Genomic DNA, 17,579 nt, shown 5'->3' with positions numbered 1-17,579 from the left:
AGAACGTATTCAAACCGATCAACCATATTTAACATATCTAAGAGTCAATTCTTTTCCCTAAATCATGTTCACCAGCAATTTTTGTGACATTGATGGACGTTTGATTTAACAGTGCAGTAATTTAATCAAGGATTGATGTGATTCTTGGGGAATTATTTTTCAAAGCAGTGCAACATGTGCTTCCATAAAGCTTCCATAAGGAAAAAAGGATGACAAGAACACACCAATTACCTTTCATTTGGAAATTAATAACTTATTTGCCTCTATTTAAAAGATAAATATAAACACTTCACAAATTAATTCTGAATATTGCATCTACAGTTAGTAGATACATGTGTCCCATGGTCTAATGGGAGTATTGTATCACTTGGCTTTCTTGCTATATATTTATCCCATAGACCAATGTCCATCTGCTGTCATTGAGGTCTCCCTCTTGAATCTAATTTGGATGGCTGGTTGTGGGATTTTATAACTGTCATTCAGTGGTGTCTCCCGCTCCACTAAGGGAGGAATAAGAACAAGATGACACAAAAGGATGTCGCTGACAGACCCATCAAAGCTCATTCCATCACAAAATCAACCTCCCCTCGATCTATAGTTCTCACTGCTTCAGGAAAGTAGCCAACATTACTAAAGTCGCCTCCCACCATGGTCACTCTCTCTTCTCCCACTCCCATCATGCAGAAAGTACAAATCTAGAAAATGCACACCACCAGGCTGAAAGACAGCTTCTATCCCACTGTTATAAAACACTTGTATGGACCACAACATACAATAAAGATGAACTCTTGATGTCTCAGACTACTTCATTGCGCCTACTTCTGCTTGCAACTTACCTGTTGACCTGCACTGCATTTGTAACTGTAACACTATATTCAGTATTCTGTTATTCCAAATCAGGTTGCATAGCACTGACATACTGTATGTCATGAAATCTGTTTTGTGACAGCTCATGTTTTGTAATATATTTGTATAGAAGGCATGCAAAACCAAGTTTGTCACTGCATTTCTTGACAATAATAAACTAATTATCAATTACCATTCTCTATCTTCCAACACAAGAAAATAAGACATGAACAAGGCTTCAGGTCCTTCAAGCCATTTAATATTGATCATGGCTGATCTAAGCTGGCCACAACTCCTTTTTTATGCCATTTACCTGTACAGTTCTGTTGCTCAAATCTACTAAATATTACCCACCTCTATTTTTAATACTTACAAAGAACCAGTTTCAATACCTGCTAGGACACAGAATTCCAAAGCTTCATTACCCGTTGAAAGAACAAATATCAACTCAATGGGCTAAATGGCCTAATTTTGATGCTATATCTTATGATCTTATGGACATACCTCAGATTTAAATGACTGTCCCATTAACTTGCAGCCATGTTCACTTGTTCAAGACTCACCCATTTGTTGAGACATCCCAGCATCTACCCAGTCACACGCATTTAGAGATATCAATAATAGACAATAGACAGCAGATGCAGGAGTAGGCCATTCAGCCCTTCTAGCCAGCACTGTCATTCACTGTGATCATGGCTGATCATATACAATCAGTACCCCGTTCCTGCCCTCTTCCCATATCCCTTGACCCCGCTATCTATAAGAGCTCTATCTAACTCTCTCTTGAATGCATCCAGAGACTTGGCCTCCACTGCCTTCTGGAGCAGAGCATTCCACATATCCACCACTCTCTGGGTGAAAAAGTTTTTCTGCATCTCTGTTCTAAATGGCCTACCCCTTATTCTTAAACTGTGGCCTGTAGTTCTGGAATCACCCATCAGCGGGAACATGCCTCCTGCCTCCAGTGTGTCCAATCCCTTAATAATCTTAAATGTTTCAATCAGATCCCCTCTCATCCTTCTAAATTTCAGTGTATACAAGCCCAGTCACTCCAATCTTTCAACATATGACAGTCCCGCCATTCTGGGAATTAACCTTGTGAACCTACGCTGCACTCCCTCAATAGCAAGAATGTCCCTCCTCAAATTTGGAGACCAAAACTGCACACAGTACTCCAGGTGGGGTCTCACCAGGGCCCTGTACAGCTGCAGAAGGACCTCTTTACTCCTATACTGAATTCCTCTTGTTATAAAAGCCAGCATGCCATTAGCTTTCTTCACTTCTTGTCCCATATCAAGGGGACGGGTTAATTGTAACTTAGAGTAGGTTATTGACAATTATTATCTGTTCATGTTAAAAAGATAAAGAAGAAATATTAATTTTATAAAGTTGCACGGGTTTTACCCTTTTGTCAAAAATTCTTGATATCTTCCTGTTAAATTTCATTTTAATGATTAGGAAACAACATGGTTTCTCTGAATGAGACAGAAGTACATACAAATTGGCCTTCAAGTCTGTTACATAAAATGGCTACAATAAACATCTGATAACGTCAAGTTACCTTTCCGTGAGAACTGATTTCTTCCAGGTGTTAGATAACTTCGATTTTGTACAATATATAATAGATCACAAAGTATCTTCTTTTTTTCAGTTGTGACACAAGCATTGAATCAGAGAGACATTGTGTTCCTTATTGATGAATCAATAAACATTGGCCAGGCGAACTTCCTATTGCTCCGTGAATTCATAGGAAACATAATTGAAGAACTGAACGTTGCAAGAGACAGTGTGCGAATAGCTGTGGTACAGTACAGTAGTGATGCAAGACTTGCGTTTTCTCTAGACCGTTACAACACAAAGTCTGAAGTTTTGACCCATGTACGTAGGCTTGGGCTGAATGGTGACAGGATTCTGAACACTGGGGCAGCACTGGACTATGTACGTGAAAACATCTTTTCCAGAGCCTCGGGGAGTAGGATAGAGGAAAACATTCCCCAGTTATTGGTAGTTGTTACAGCTGGAAGGTCTAATGATGATGTTAGACGACCTGCAGAAGCTTTGGCACGAGGAGGCATTCTTACCATTGCTGTTGGAGTGAGTAATGCAGATGTGGAGGAGGTAAAGCGTATTGCATTCAGTGGACAAACGGCTTTCCAAGTAAATGCTTTTGACCGTCTAAGCTCCATCCGGGAAGCTGTGGCTTCATCTGCCAGATCATTGATTCATGGAGGAATCACTGAAGTACCTTTAGGTATATTGTTTGTCAAAAAATGAGTAGAATTTGTTTTCACACCTTGACCTGTTATTCAGAATGCCAGTTCTCTTAGTGGATAGTGCTAATTCATATTAATGTTAAGCTATAAACTTGCATACTTACGACCATTTTCAAACAATACCTCCAAATAACTAGTTTCAGTAGGCAAAAGGTTTTAGAATCCTACTACTTTTTTGAGAAATGCATACTTTGCTTGGACATTTTAGTTTTCAATATCAGAATATGCATTTTTAAGGCTGTAACTATAAGAAAACAAGGTATCTGTGTTAATACATGATGGTGCTTTAATGAGTCAGGTTATATTATTTGAAAGCAGGTATATGTCCTATTAAGGCTTCTAAGTCTAAATCTCGAGTTCTAGTTTTAAAAAAAAAGCAGCAGCAGCTGAGAAATTCCTTTGTCATTTAATTTAAGCCCCTGCAGATTGCTTGGCACCTGCACTTTGTGTTCTTGGAGAATCCTATTATTGAAACAGGTAATTCAGTCTATATTTGTACTACTTCAAATCAGAGCAATGCCATGTCCCAGTTCCCTCTCTTACTCTCTCTCAGCCATTTAAAATGCTAGTACAGTTTTGTGATGTAGAAGTAATTGGAGGAATCCTATGTATCTCCAAGCAGAAAGTGAAAACCCCACATAGATACCATAAGATCACAATTTAATCCATATTGTCAAAGATGTAAGAAAGCAGCACTAATTGCTGCACTGCTTCCCAACAGCCCTCTTCCTTAGTTTTTGAATTTTTCTTATAGAGCCTGAAACAGAAAAAAATGAACACAAAATATGGCTGTGACAGTGAAACCTGAAGGTCCAAAATCGAGCAACAGGTTTTATAATATCATAGCCATCCTGTAAAGTCTTCAGGGGCAGAGTTTGTCTTTATTCCTGGAAAGCCCACATGCAGTTGGTAGAGCCTGCATAAGTTATGGTAGCATTGGTGCGTTACATTCTGCATTTTGAAATTTATTCCATTAAAGCTAATTCAGAGTTTAACTACATTCCAAATACTTCCTATAATTTAAATATTTTAAATTCATGTTTCTTCATTCTATATGTTGATTTACTGTTATTTGTAGATTTTACTGGTAGATTTTCATAATGTTTCTATCAATTTTAAAATATTATTTTAGCATTGAAGAGGGACGTTGTCTTCCTAATCGATGGTTCTGCTGGAATGGGGCAATCATTTTATCAAGTCCGCGAATTTCTGATAAAAGTGGTCCAGCATCTTGAGATTGGACCAGACAAAGATAAAGTTGCCGTGGTTCGGTATAGTTCTGACCCAAGTGTTGAATTTGGCCTTGATACTTATTTAACTAAAGATGATGTTCTGGAAGCAATTCGAAGACTCCCAGTAAAAACAGGAAGACCCCTTAATACGGGTGTGGCTTTGGACTTTGTTGCTAGGGATGTCTTCAGTGCATCTGCAGGCAGCAGAAGAGATATTGGTGCTTCACAGATTCTGGTGCTCATCACTGCTGGGAAATCTAGGGATGACGTTAGACCAGCTGCAGGGAGGGTGAAACTAGCTGGTATTGTGCCCATCACTGTCGGAGCCAAGAATGCAGACATGTCGGAGCTCCAACACATTGTGCATGACCCAGCATTTATGTTAATCATGAGGGACTTCCAAGATCTATCAGGCATTCAACAGGATCTTTTATCAAAAATGAGAACAGTGGTTATTTTTGAGGAAGGTAAGAATCTTTGGTAAATTTATTCCATTATATTGTGTAAGTAGTTGTGAGAATATCCTTCTCCTGTTGCTTTCAATTTCCATATCATAAGACTTCACTATAAGGTTTGAGAAAGGTTTCTATGGAATTTGGGAACATAGCTATCCTGCCTCGATGACTCATCAGAGCTGTAGATGTTGGATATCTGAAATAAAAGGAAAAGAATTGCTAGAAAAACTCAGCAAGTCAGCTGCATCTGTGAGAAGTAGAACTGAGTTGACTTTCAGGTTGAAGAATCTTCAGAAAGCAAAGCTGGAAAGTATTTAAATATTCAAAGGTAGTAGTGAATGCAAAGTGGAGAAGCAAGTGTTTCTGCAGATGCTGGAAATCTTGAGCATCACACACAAAATGCTGGAGGAACTCATCAGGTCAGGCACCAGTCAAGGGATTGAGCTCAAGAACCACAGGTAATGTTGTAGCTCTATAAAACTCAGGTTAGACCACACTTGGAGTATTATGTTCAGGTCTGATAGGAGGGATGTGGAAGGGCACAGAGGAGATTTACCAGAATGTTGCCTGGATTGGAGTCTTATGAGGATACTTTGAGTTCTCTTTGAAGCGAAGGTGAATGAGAGAGGTATACAAGATGATAAGAGGCATAGATCGAGTGGTTAGCCAGAGACTTTTTGCTGGGTGGAAATGGTTAATATGAGGCATCATAATTTTAAGGTGATTGGGAGTAAGTGTAGGACGGATGCCAATGGCAAGTTGTTTACACAAGGAGTGCTAGATATATGAAATGCGGTGCTAGTGGAGTGGTAACGGCTGATACATTAGGGACAATTAAGTGACTCTTAGAAAGGCATAGGGATGAAAGAAAAATAGAGGGCTAAGTGGGAGGCAAGGGTTAGATTGATTTTAGAGTAAGTTAAAAGGATCACACATCATTGTGGGCTGAAGGGCCAGTACTGTGCAATACTAGTCTATATTCTATGTAAAGCAGTTAAAGAATCGTGTGGAGAAAGCTGACTTCTGTACTGAAGGTGCAGATCAGTCAATAGACAATAGACAATAGGTGCAGAAGTAGACCATTCGGCCCTTCGAGCCTGCACCGCCATTTTGAGATCATGGCTGATCAATTACTATCAATACCCGGTTCCTGCCTTGTCCCCATATCCCTTGATTCCCCTATCCATAAGATACCTATCTAGCTCCTTCTTGAAAGCATCCAGAGAATTGGCCTCCACTACCTTCCGAGGCAGTGCATTCCAGACCCCCACAACTCTCTGGGAGAAGAAGTTTTTCCTTAACTCTGTCCTAAATGACCTACCCCTTATTCTCAAACCATGCCCTCTGGTACTGGACTCTCCCAGCATCTGGAACATATTTCCTGCCTCTATCTTGTCCAATCCCTTAATAATCTTATATGTTTCAATCAGATCCCCTCTCAATCTCCTTAATTCCAGCGTGTACAAGCCCAGTCTCTCTAACCTCTCTGCGTAAGACAGTCCAGACATCCCAGGAATTAACCTCGTGAATCTACGCTGCACTTCCTCTATGGCCAGGATGTCCTTCCTTAACCCTGGAGACCAAAACTGTACACAATACTCCAGGTGTGGTCTCACCAGGGCTCTGTACAAATGCAAGAGGATTGGATGGTGGAACAGGATAGGGGCAACATAACCTTTGTTTCTGCCACTGTGTTAATACCTGTTTAGAAGCAGATATAGCATGTCCTATGGACAAACTTCCATACCACTATTGCAGAAAAAAGAGGAATGTAAGTATAGGATGAATTGAGGAGCAGTGCTTTTCTCCAGCTTGTTTTTTTCCCTCTATCCACCTTCAACACCTCTCCCGTCCACCACCCCACCACCCATCAATAGAATATGTGGCCCAAGAAGTCCTCTGAGAATATTAGTGAGATATATGCAAGCATACATTTCACCAGAGCTCCCACATCAGTTACATAAGAAGTGTAATTACATTCACTTTGGAGCCCTGCTTTCTCTTGGGATCATCATTTGGACAGGTTATGATGTTTAGTACCACATCATGATGGCACCATAATAATGATCCAAGCATATGCCATTTTTCTGTCTTTTTTTTTACTGACACACCAGAATGAACTCAATAGGACCAATGCCTCGACCTCCACGAGACTATTCACTCATTCCTTTTGCATACTTTGGTAGCACGAGATCAAATGATTTTTACGAAAAGGTTTCATGGACCCTGAAAAAACAGCATTCTTTTTCTAGAAAAGAGTGAACAGTCGAAATTTCGGGCCGAACCCCTTCTTCAGGACTGTAGTGAGGTTTGTTCAGTCAGCCTGCTTCTCTGTTTCACATCACCATGCCAATGACACAAGGAGGATCAATACCTAGACACCAGTGACTGACAGAACCAGTTGAGACATTGGAGCTGTGGCCACTGCTCATACCAGCTGTAGTTATGAATATATTTACAAACTGTATTTGGAGTCACTGTTGTAAAGGAGCTTGGAGTTACATAGCAGCCAAAAATAAAAGCAGGTGTAAACTATTTAGTAATTTGAGCCTGCTCTGCAATTCAATGTGATCATGACTAATAATTCCCATTCCGGATTCTCTTCCAGCTTTCTACCCATATATCTTGATCTCTGTGGCCCTGCAAGCAATTCATCACTCCTTAATTTGGGCTCGATACCTTTCTGTGCTTGAGAATTTCACTGATTATTCACCTTTCCCTTGTGAGATAGAACTAGTAGTTGCCAATGAGTTTTTATTACAACAAATCAAAATATTTTGAAAGCTAATGGGGCATGTTTAAGGAAGTTTTGTAGGGACAAGTTTTGTTTTTACAGAGAGACTGTCAGGAGGCTAGAAAGCACTGTTGGAGTAATAGTGGAAGCAGGTACAGTAAGAGGCTTTTGGGTACCCATTTGAATGTGGAGGGAAAGACTTAGTTAAATTTGGCATTGTATTTAGCACAGATATTATTGGCTACAGAGCCTGTTCCTGTGCTGTATTGTTCTATGCTCTATATTCAAATCCTTTCAGAAAAATTCCTGTTCAATGATAGAACTAGTATAGCACTTAAAAATTTTAAAACAAATATCCTTAAGTACTTGTCAAGTACAATGTGGCAGATGTGAAAAATTAAGTTAATTTAACATAGGAGGAATGCTGGGAAAAATTACACCTGTTGAACGGATAAAATAGCATTCTATTCATTTGAATATACTCTGCTTGTCAGAATTGGGAGCAGAGTTACATTAAAATATACTCTCCAGTGGATTTAGAATTATGACCACAAGACAGAGGACAGAATTTGGTCATTTAGCCTATGGAGTCTGGTCTGCCATATCGTCATGGCTGATCCATTTTCTCCCTCAGCCCCAATATCCTGTCTTCTCCCCATATCCCTTAATGCCATCGATTAATCAAGATCAATCTACTTCTACCTTAAGTAACCCAATGACTTTGCCTCCATGGCCATCCGTGGCAATGAAACCCATGGATTCACAACTCCCTGGCTAAAGAAATTCCTCCTCATCTCCATTATAAAAGGATGCCTGTCTACACTGAGACTGTGTCCTCTGGTCTTAGGCTCTACCACCATTGGAAACATCCTTTCCATATCAACTTTACTGAGGGCTTTCAACATTCGATAGGTTTTAATGAGGATACCCCTCGTTCTTCTAGATGTGGGATTGCTGATTATATAAGCACATAGATGACACTGGAATGAGGGCTACCAGTGAATTAAATAAACAGCCTCAAATGTTTACTTACATTTTTAATTGACCATTTTTAGGTAAGTTAAAGAAACAAGACCTTGAGCGTAACTGGCAAAACTAACCTTCAGTAGTCCATTTAGTAACATGCCATCTTTCTGGTGATTGTACGTTCTGTTCTTATTCTCAGATTTATCATCTCCTAATTTAGTAAGCACATGCATTATTTTTTAATGAAATTATGAAAATTAGTTTGTTCAGATGTAAAAATGTATAAGATAAATCTGCAGCTTTTACAGAGAATGGCTATCTGAATTTTTTTCTTCCATTTCCTACAGAATCCGTTAGGAGGGATGTTGTGTTCCTCATTGATGGATCTGAAAATGTCAGGCCTGCTTTCCCTTCAATTCAGCAATTCATTTCCAGAATGGTTGACAATCTTGATGTTGGGAGTGACAGAGTCCGAGTTGGTTTAGTTCAGTACAGCGAAGACCCCACTGTAAACTTCTACCTGAACTCCTATACAACTAAAGAGGATGTGAAGCGAGCAATAAGTAATATTGGGCTAAAAGGAGGCCAAAGAGCCAACACTGGTAAAGCATTGGCCTATGTTAAACAGACCATCTTCACTACATCGGCTGGAAGCAGAGTGGATGAAGGTGTACCCCAGTTCTTGATCCTCCTCACTGCCAGCAGGTCAGCTGATGATGTTGGTCAGGCAGCCTTGGAACTGAGAGAGGCCGGGGTAGCACCTTTCGCCATTGGTTCAGGAGACGCAGATGTCATTGAACTGACACAGATTTCACTGTCCCCTGATTATACTTTCAAGGTACCTGATCTACGGAATGTGGAAATACTACACCAAAATCTGGAGATGCCATTGACACGGCTGAACAAAGATCAGATAATTCAGATCACAAAAAAGATGACAAGAGGTGAGAGTGACATTTCTATTTTAAGGAAAAATATTTTGGATCACAGAATATAATGAAATAAAGTATAAATGCTCCAAACCTCTCAGCAGATCAAGCTGTATTTATAGAAAGAAAAACAGAGTTAATGTCTCAGATCTGAATGTTAACTCTGGTCTTCCTTCCACAGATGTCTGACCTGTTGTGTGTTTACAGCATTTTCTGTTTTTATTTCAGATTTCTCAATTTGCATTTTAATTTTTACAGAATGCAATGATAATACCAGCTCAATCATACATTATTAATGTGCCAGAAAAAATTTAATTGGTGTTGTTAATATTTATCATGATATTTCAGGGCTATACTTCCCTTTGAATGGCTAATTGTTAATTTGTTGAACGTCCAAAAATTCTAGCCAGATGATTCCCTCCATGCCCATAATCTGCACATCCATTAACAATCCAAGTGATACAGAGCATCTTACTTTTTTTCTGATGTGATGGCTACTACTAGTGATTTTTTTTCTTTACCAGAAACCCAAGTTTAAGATTTCAAGCCATCGCTGGAGCTCTGAATACTGCACTATTGTGCCACATAGAGAGGGAAAATGTTAACACAAAATCAATTACTTAGTTTATGGTGTAATGAAAATAATGGTTAATGGTTGGGTTGCTTGTCTTAAATACTTCTCAGTGGCATTGGTTATATCCTGGCAGACTAAGGTTTTGTAAACCTGGCATTGAGAAGCTGGATAAATCATTAGAAATTCAAACATCTCTTAAATTACTGAAGGTCGGAAATTTTGCTTATCTCTCTCATTATTTTATCTAAACAACCTCCTAGTACGGTATCTCCAAAACAGTTAGTTGCTTATAAAAAGTGCCCCATCAAGAGTGATTAATTGGGTAATTTTGCTTCAAGTATAAATTTTGAGTATGGTGATGCATCATTAGTTTTCATTCAATGCCAATTGTAATTATTTGTTAAATGATATAAAACACCTTTTGTTTCCTTTGAAACAATTCTCTGTCAATGACATCATTATTAGTTAATTAGAATGCATTAAGAATGAAGTACCTGTAAGATGGAACAATAACTTACTTAAGTCTATTGCCATACATTATGTTAGATGTGCATGTATTTGCTTCAATATCACTGTACAAAGAGAGAAAAGTGCACTTAAATAATGCCTGTCCCAAACTCTGGCAGCATTGAAGTATTTTGCAGTTAATTAAATATCTTGCGTTGGATGTTCAATAGTTGAACAGTTCCATTTAATCAGAGAAATGTTTGCAATATACATCCTGAAATTTTTCTTCTCCCCCAACATCCACAAAGACAGAAGAATGCCCCAAAGAATAAGTGGCAGTAAAATCATTAGAAAGCCAAAGCCCCCCACTCCACTCCCTCCCACACACAAGCAACAGCAAAGCATCGACTCATCCCCTCACCCGCTTACTCCAGCAAAAAGCACCAGCATCCTCCACCCACCAAGCAAGCAATGGCAAAGCCCCCGAGAAAGACCATGATCTGCAGAACAACAAAAATTAACTGTTCATCTGACAATTCAACATACCACAGACTCTCTCTCCTCAATAAGGAGACAGAGAGGTGTCCCCTTTCACAGCAAGAGGGAAGATATAACTTGCTGATTTGCAATGATAAGGTCTAATGCGTCCCTTTTTACTGATTTCCCTGACTGGAGAATTGGCGAGAGAGAGAGAGAGAGAGGGAGGGAGGGAGAGAGAGAGAGAGAGAATGAATGAATGTGATTAGCCAAGTACAGAGGCCCCGACAGCCGATCTGCTGTTCCTGATGTTCCATTTTCTCCTACGATTCTTCAGTCGGTGGCATCTGCTTAGAAATGGTTTGTCCCCAGGGCTGTGAAGCCTCGGAACCCTGAAGGCGGGCTCGTTTTCTAACCTGTGTCCTTGGGATTTCAAAAAGTGGCCCGTCCTGAGCCCCCAGAAGTGAGTCCCTCCATCACAAAGAACCAAAGACTGTGTAACTCCAGGTCAGGGTATCTGACAGAACCCCATCCACCCTGAAAAGCAAAAAGAGAGACATCAAAGGTAGAAATTAAGCAGTTTCCGCAGATGAGCTCAAAGGAGTCAATGCCACTGTAGCTCTGTCCTCTCACTATTACTGATATAATTGCGTTCTAAATTTACAAAGATCTCCTGATCTGAAGTCAATGGTATTTATGCAACAATATTATTTATGAACCTATATTTCATTTGGTTTTTTAGAAAGAAAATGCTTTAACTTTCTCTGCATGAGAAGGTCCCAAAATCACATTATGATAAGAATCAGATTGTTTTTTTATATCAACTGAGGAACTGAGTATTGAACAGGCTATTAAAGATAATTTCCTTCTAGAATAATATGGTAGATTCTTTTGCATCCTCCGATAGAATAAATGAAGACACAATTCAACGTTGGACTTTAAAGTCTATGCAACATTCCCTGAGTATGGCACTGAACTGTCAGCCTAGAATTTTATGATCACTTCTCAGGAGTAAATATTGATTTATTCCAAAGAGATAATACAAATGCAAAGAGCCAAATGACTTCCTTCATTGCTTTAAACAATTTAACTTTTACTGTGTATTACCTGTTCCCCACAGATGCTACTAAGAGGGATGTTGTGTTCCTTATTGATGGATCAGAAAACATCAGATCAGCTTTCCCCTCGATTCAAAAATTCGTTGTCAGCGTGGTTAACAATCTTGACATTGGAAGTGACAAAGCCCGAATTGCTCTGGTTCAGTATAGCGAAGACGCCAATGTAAACTTCTACCTAAATAGCTACACAACAAAAAGGGATGTGATAGATGTGGTAAATAATCTCAGGCAAAGAGGAGGGCAAGAAGCCAACACTGGTAAAGCACTGGACTACGTCAAACAGACCATCTTCACTACATCAGCTGGAAGCAGAGTGGATGAAGGTGTACCCCAGTTCTTGATCCTCCTCACTGCCAGCAGGTCAGCTGATGATGTTAGTCAGGCAGCCCTGGAGCTGAAAAAGGCCGGGGTAGCACCCTTCGCCATTGGCTCAGGAGACACAGATGTCATTGAACTGGCACAGATTTCACTGTCCCCTGATTATATTTTCAAGGTGTCTGATCTACGGGATGTGGAACTTCTACAGCAAAATCTGGAGACCCCTTTGACACAGCTGCGCAATGAAACGATAATTCAAATCAGGAGAATTGCTCTTCAAGGTAAAAAAAAATCTCATTCCTAGTTAAAAGAAGACAAGCTTCAAACATTTATAATGAAGAGTTATTAATTTGATAGAATAAAAATCATAGTTATGTAAATTCATCCCTTAGTGCATTTTAGAAGTGTTAAATAGCATTACCAGTGTGATCCTCCAACTTAACTAGGTTATCATGAAGCTGTTGAGCATCTAAAGTCTAGAGAGTAAGTTTAATAAGTTCTGAGTTCCTCCAGAATTTTGTGTATGTTGCTTTGGATTTACAGTATTTGCAGACGTTGTGTCTATAATTTAATAAGTTATAGTATACCATTTAACAATGTCGTGAATCTCAAATTTGAGGTGGTTGTGATGTGTACAAATCCATGCAAAACTGACTTGCAGCAGCTTCACAAGCACATACCATCAGATAAGCAGCAATCACATTTATCTATTGCTGCGGACAAGTTTTTACAATCAAAGCAACGGAGGGACCAAAGACAAATAATAGAGACCTACACACAAGATTGCAAAGTAGAGGAAGTGATGCTTTATACACCCTGTGAACAGAGGAAGAAGAACCAAGAAAGGGATGCAATAATTTGGTCAATTTGTGGTGCTGTGGGGGAAAATGAGTTGGTCTGCAAATCTGCATTCTGATTGTTGACAATGTGAAAGGGATGTTGTCCAAGCATCGGATATGTGAGGCATTACAGAATCTGAAATATTCTCATTATGAAAGGTACACTGTTTATTTGAAAGAATACTGTTCAAATTATAGTGGTATAATTTTTCCCACTCTCCTGACTCATACATTGTAATTGGTAGAATGGCTGGTGAGTAGATAATGTATCTGGCATTCTAAGAATCAACTAAGGATCACTCTCTCATTTCTTGTTTCTATCCACTTCTCTTTATTATATCCTTGCTTCTCTTTATTGCTGTTATATTATTTAGTTAGGCCATCCTCGCCAGAAAACGGATTCCTGGCAGGACTGGCATGTGAGAAGAGATTGGATCAATTTTATAATCACTACCGTTCAGAAGATTCAATAAGAATCTCAGAAACCTCCAAAATCCTAGCAGGAGAGGAGAGACTAGATGCAGAAAGGACATTCCTGATGCAGGCTAGTCCGGGACAAGAGTCACAGGACTAAGAATAACGGATAAGCCATTTAGGAATGAGTTGAGGCGAACTATTTTTTCACAAAGCATGATAAATCTCTGACATAGAAAGCAGTTGTAGCCAAGCTATTAAATGAATACAAATAGGTTAGATATTGTTAGATAAGAGACAGAAATCTGGGATAGGATACTGAATTTGGATTATTAACCATGTTCATATTCAATAGCAGAGTAGATGTGAAGTGTTAAATAGCCTACTTCTCCTACACTCAGTGGCCACTTTATTAGGTACACCTGGATGTTAATGCAAATATCTAAGCAGTTAATCACGTGTTAGCAACTTAATGCATAGAAACATGCAGGCATGGCCAAGAGGATCAGTTGTCATTCAGACTAAACATCAGAATAAGGAAGAAATGTGATATAAGTGACTTTGATCTAAATGACTTTGATTGTAGGATTATTGTTGTTGTAGACAGGATGGTATGAGTTTCTCAGAGACTGCTTATATCGTAGGATTTTCACGCAAAAGTTTCTAAAGTTTACAGAGAATGTTGCAAAAAGCATGACATGTCCTGTAAGCTGTATTTCTTTGACAAAAGTGCCTTGATAAAGAGAAAATTCAGAAGAGAATGGCAAGACTGCTTCAAACTGACAGGAAGGCAACAGTAACACAAATAACCATTTATTACAACAGTGCACAACACATCAAACCATGAAGGTCTTAGGCTATAGCAGAAGATCACAATAGTAAGTTCTACTTGTGTACCTAATAAAGTGGCCTCTAAGTACATTTTCTAAGTCTTTATGATACATTCACCACAGCACTGACTATCCTCATCAACATCAACAGATATGCACATCACTGCTTCATTACAACTGCACACTTTTTGCTTGTTGACAAAGATCAAACTTAGCATGAACATCTTTTGCTGATGGTAAGAAATACTTTTCAATTTTAACTGTTATTTTCAGGCTAAATATATAGATGTAGATCTTATGCAGAGATTCAACCTGAAATATCAACAATTTCTTTCTTCCCACAAATGCTACTCGACCCATTGAGTTTATCTAGTAGGCTGCTTGTTGCTCCAGATTCCAGCGTCTGTAACCTCCTGAGTCTCTAAACTATATCTCCACCACTCTTATCACAGCCCTCCATTTCCCCTCTTTTATCTTCTCTCAAATGCTTTACCTTGGTACCAGTCTCTCTGTCAATCCCATTTAATGCTTATCCCAATTAACCTCTGCAATGGGATGCTGGCCTGAGATCCAAGGTGTCCCTCTTGAATATGTGTGTCTTGACTGAAAATTATCCCAAATACTTGAGGAATCTAAAGGCTGGATTTCTGCACTATATCATAAACATGCAATAACCTCCCATGTACAAAATTGATCAAAATTCACCTGCACGTGGTAGGTCACTATAATCAAGAACATGACTGGAGGTTCTCAAGCTTCCACATTATTAAGACTTTGAGTTACTCCTGGACTTTAAGTTCTAGATAAACTCCTTCTATAAAAGCCTCTGTGATTACCCCTAGCCAGCAGAGAGCTGAGCTTGTCACATGGGATGGAATTGAGCGGGACATCATTGTAATCAGAGAAGAAGCAAAATCTGAAAGTAAAAAATAATATTAATCTAAAGACATACATCTAATTCAAATAGCAAAAATTGTCTGTGCATTATGCAGATGAATGAGCACTGCTTTATTTATCCAACCAATATCAAGAATAAAACAAACTTGTTTGTTTTCTGTTTTGCAGAGGCTGCTAAGAGGGATGTTGTTTTCCTCATTGATGGATCAGATAATGTCCGACCTGCATTCCAATCAATTCAAAGATTCCTCTCCAGAGTGGTTGACAATCTTGACATTGGAAGTGACGAAGTCCGGGTCGGCTTGGTTCAGTACAGCGAAGACCCCACTGTAAACTTCTACCTGAACTCCTACACAACTAAAGAGGATGTGAAGCGAGCAATAAGTAATATTGGGCCAAAAGGAGGGCCAAGAGCCAACACTGGTAAAGCATTGGACTATGTCAAAAGGACCATCTTCACTACATCCGCTGGAAGCAGGGTGGATGAAGGTGTACCCCAGTTCTTGATCCTCCTCACTGCCAGCAGGTCAGCTGATGATGTTAGTCAGGCAGCCCTGGAACTGAAAGAGGCCGGGGTAGCACCTTTCGCCATTGGTTCAGGAGACGCAGATGTCAGTGAACTGACAGAGATTTCACTGTCCCCTAATTATATTTTCAAGGTGTCTGATCTGCAGAATGTGGAAAGACTAGAGAAAAGTTTGGGCACCCCACTGACAACACTGAACAGGAAACTCATAATTCAAATTAGAAGAGTATTTCTTGCAGGTAAGAATATAGTTTGCAGTTTAAAGGAGATGTATAATATATTATATAGTATAATGGTGTATTATTAATTTGCTAGAATTATTAGCTGATATATAGTAGTGTATTTTTCCCTTAGTAAAAATAGTAAAAATGGTTGCTGGAAATTCTGGGGTTTAGGTGTCACAGAAGTAACAGGAAGGGATTTAAAAGTGGTGGAGGAGTGGTATTGTCAGTATCGGTTGGTATCACAGTTGCAGAAAGGGAGAACATCATGGAGGGGTCATCGACTGGATCAATATGTGTTTAAGTCAGAAGCAGGAAGGAAGCAATCACTATTGGGAGAATTCTACAGATGCCCCAAACACCCCCCCCCCCCCACTCCCACAATAGCAGCAGAGACACAGAGGAGCAGATCAGGAGGCAGATTTTGGAAAGGTGCAAAAATAACTGGGCTATTGACATGGGGGACTTTTGCTACCCTAATATTGACTGGCAGCTCTCACGGCTTGTACATCGATTATTCCAACTTTCTGCAATTTTTCCTCTTCTTGAACATACTTAACACATTATGCCCCATCTAATCCTTTCGCACTGAGGCAGTCCCTGTCAATATCAATGAAGTTACAGAAGTAATGACGGAGTAGGTGAAGAATAATAAAGTTATGCAAGAAATGAAACTGTAAGGCAGGAAGAGTAGCAATGTGACAAAAGGAAGACCCAGTTCGGGAGGAGGGAGAGTAGTCAGTAGCTGCATTATTGTTAATTGCAGATAAAAATGGAAACAATCTTAACTTTTGAATTGTTGAGACTAGCAAGCTGTTGCTTGCAATGAACTATGTTCAAAGAATATAGGAAGCTTCATTCCTGCCTCTGTGCTTGTTCATAACTTTTCAAATCATTTTGTAGTTCTATTGAAAGGTGTTTAAAGAGGAATAAAGATAGATGGCAATTTTCAGATCGTATATGCCTCAAGCGAGTTAGCATCAGAAATCAATGATTTTTCATGAAAACATTTAATCCTAATGTCAGACCAATTTGCTCAACAATTTTCATCCCTCCAGTTACTCCACTTTAGCTCGTGCACCTCTGCAATTTGATCTGGGTCCTCATTATTGCAATAGTCACTCAATGTGACTGTAGCTCACCAGTCATTTTTCACTTTCCTTCTCCATTGGGACTACATGAACTCTTGTTTTGCTTTTTCCAATATGACCTAAACCTGCAGTAAAGTTCCTGTGTTTGTGCTATTACAATTTTCTATGAAGTCATATATGTAGCTTGTACCCTTCTGAATGTTTGTTAACTAAAGTTATTTCTGCTGCATCATAGGCTCATGAAGCAGTTTGTGGTTATGGATCACCTCTACTTACCATACTTCAGTCCTTTTGTTTATGGTTTTATTCTCTCTATAATCTTTCAATTTGGGACCTATCTCCTGCTTGGCAATGCTACTTAACCACTGCATGAGGATACTGGTTGCGTTCTG

At 39.3% G+C, this 17,579-nt stretch overlaps 1 protein-coding gene across 1 annotated transcript in view; it reads left to right on the top strand.

Annotated features, from left to right (window-relative positions):
• LOC140728284 (collagen alpha-3(VI) chain-like) overlaps window positions 1–17,579 on the top strand; it is a 188,464-nt gene that overhangs the window by 48,365 nt on the left and 122,520 nt on the right. The window contains exons 6-10 of the mRNA XM_073046784.1: window positions 2,498–3,097; window positions 4,252–4,818; window positions 8,854–9,450; window positions 12,054–12,650; window positions 15,518–16,114. Coding sequence (XP_072902885.1) covers window positions 2,498–3,097; window positions 4,252–4,818; window positions 8,854–9,450; window positions 12,054–12,650; window positions 15,518–16,114 — 2,958 coding nt within the window. The remainder of the gene's footprint in view (window positions 1–2,497; window positions 3,098–4,251; window positions 4,819–8,853; window positions 9,451–12,053; window positions 12,651–15,517; window positions 16,115–17,579) is intronic.

This window comes from Hemitrygon akajei, chromosome 5 (genome assembly GCF_048418815.1).
Source record: "Hemitrygon akajei chromosome 5, sHemAka1.3, whole genome shotgun sequence".
NCBI classification, from domain to species: Eukaryota; Metazoa; Chordata; class Chondrichthyes; order Myliobatiformes; family Dasyatidae; genus Hemitrygon; species Hemitrygon akajei.
The sequence above is the reverse complement of the archived record's forward strand: the minus strand, read 5'-3'. Positions and strand labels throughout refer to the sequence as shown.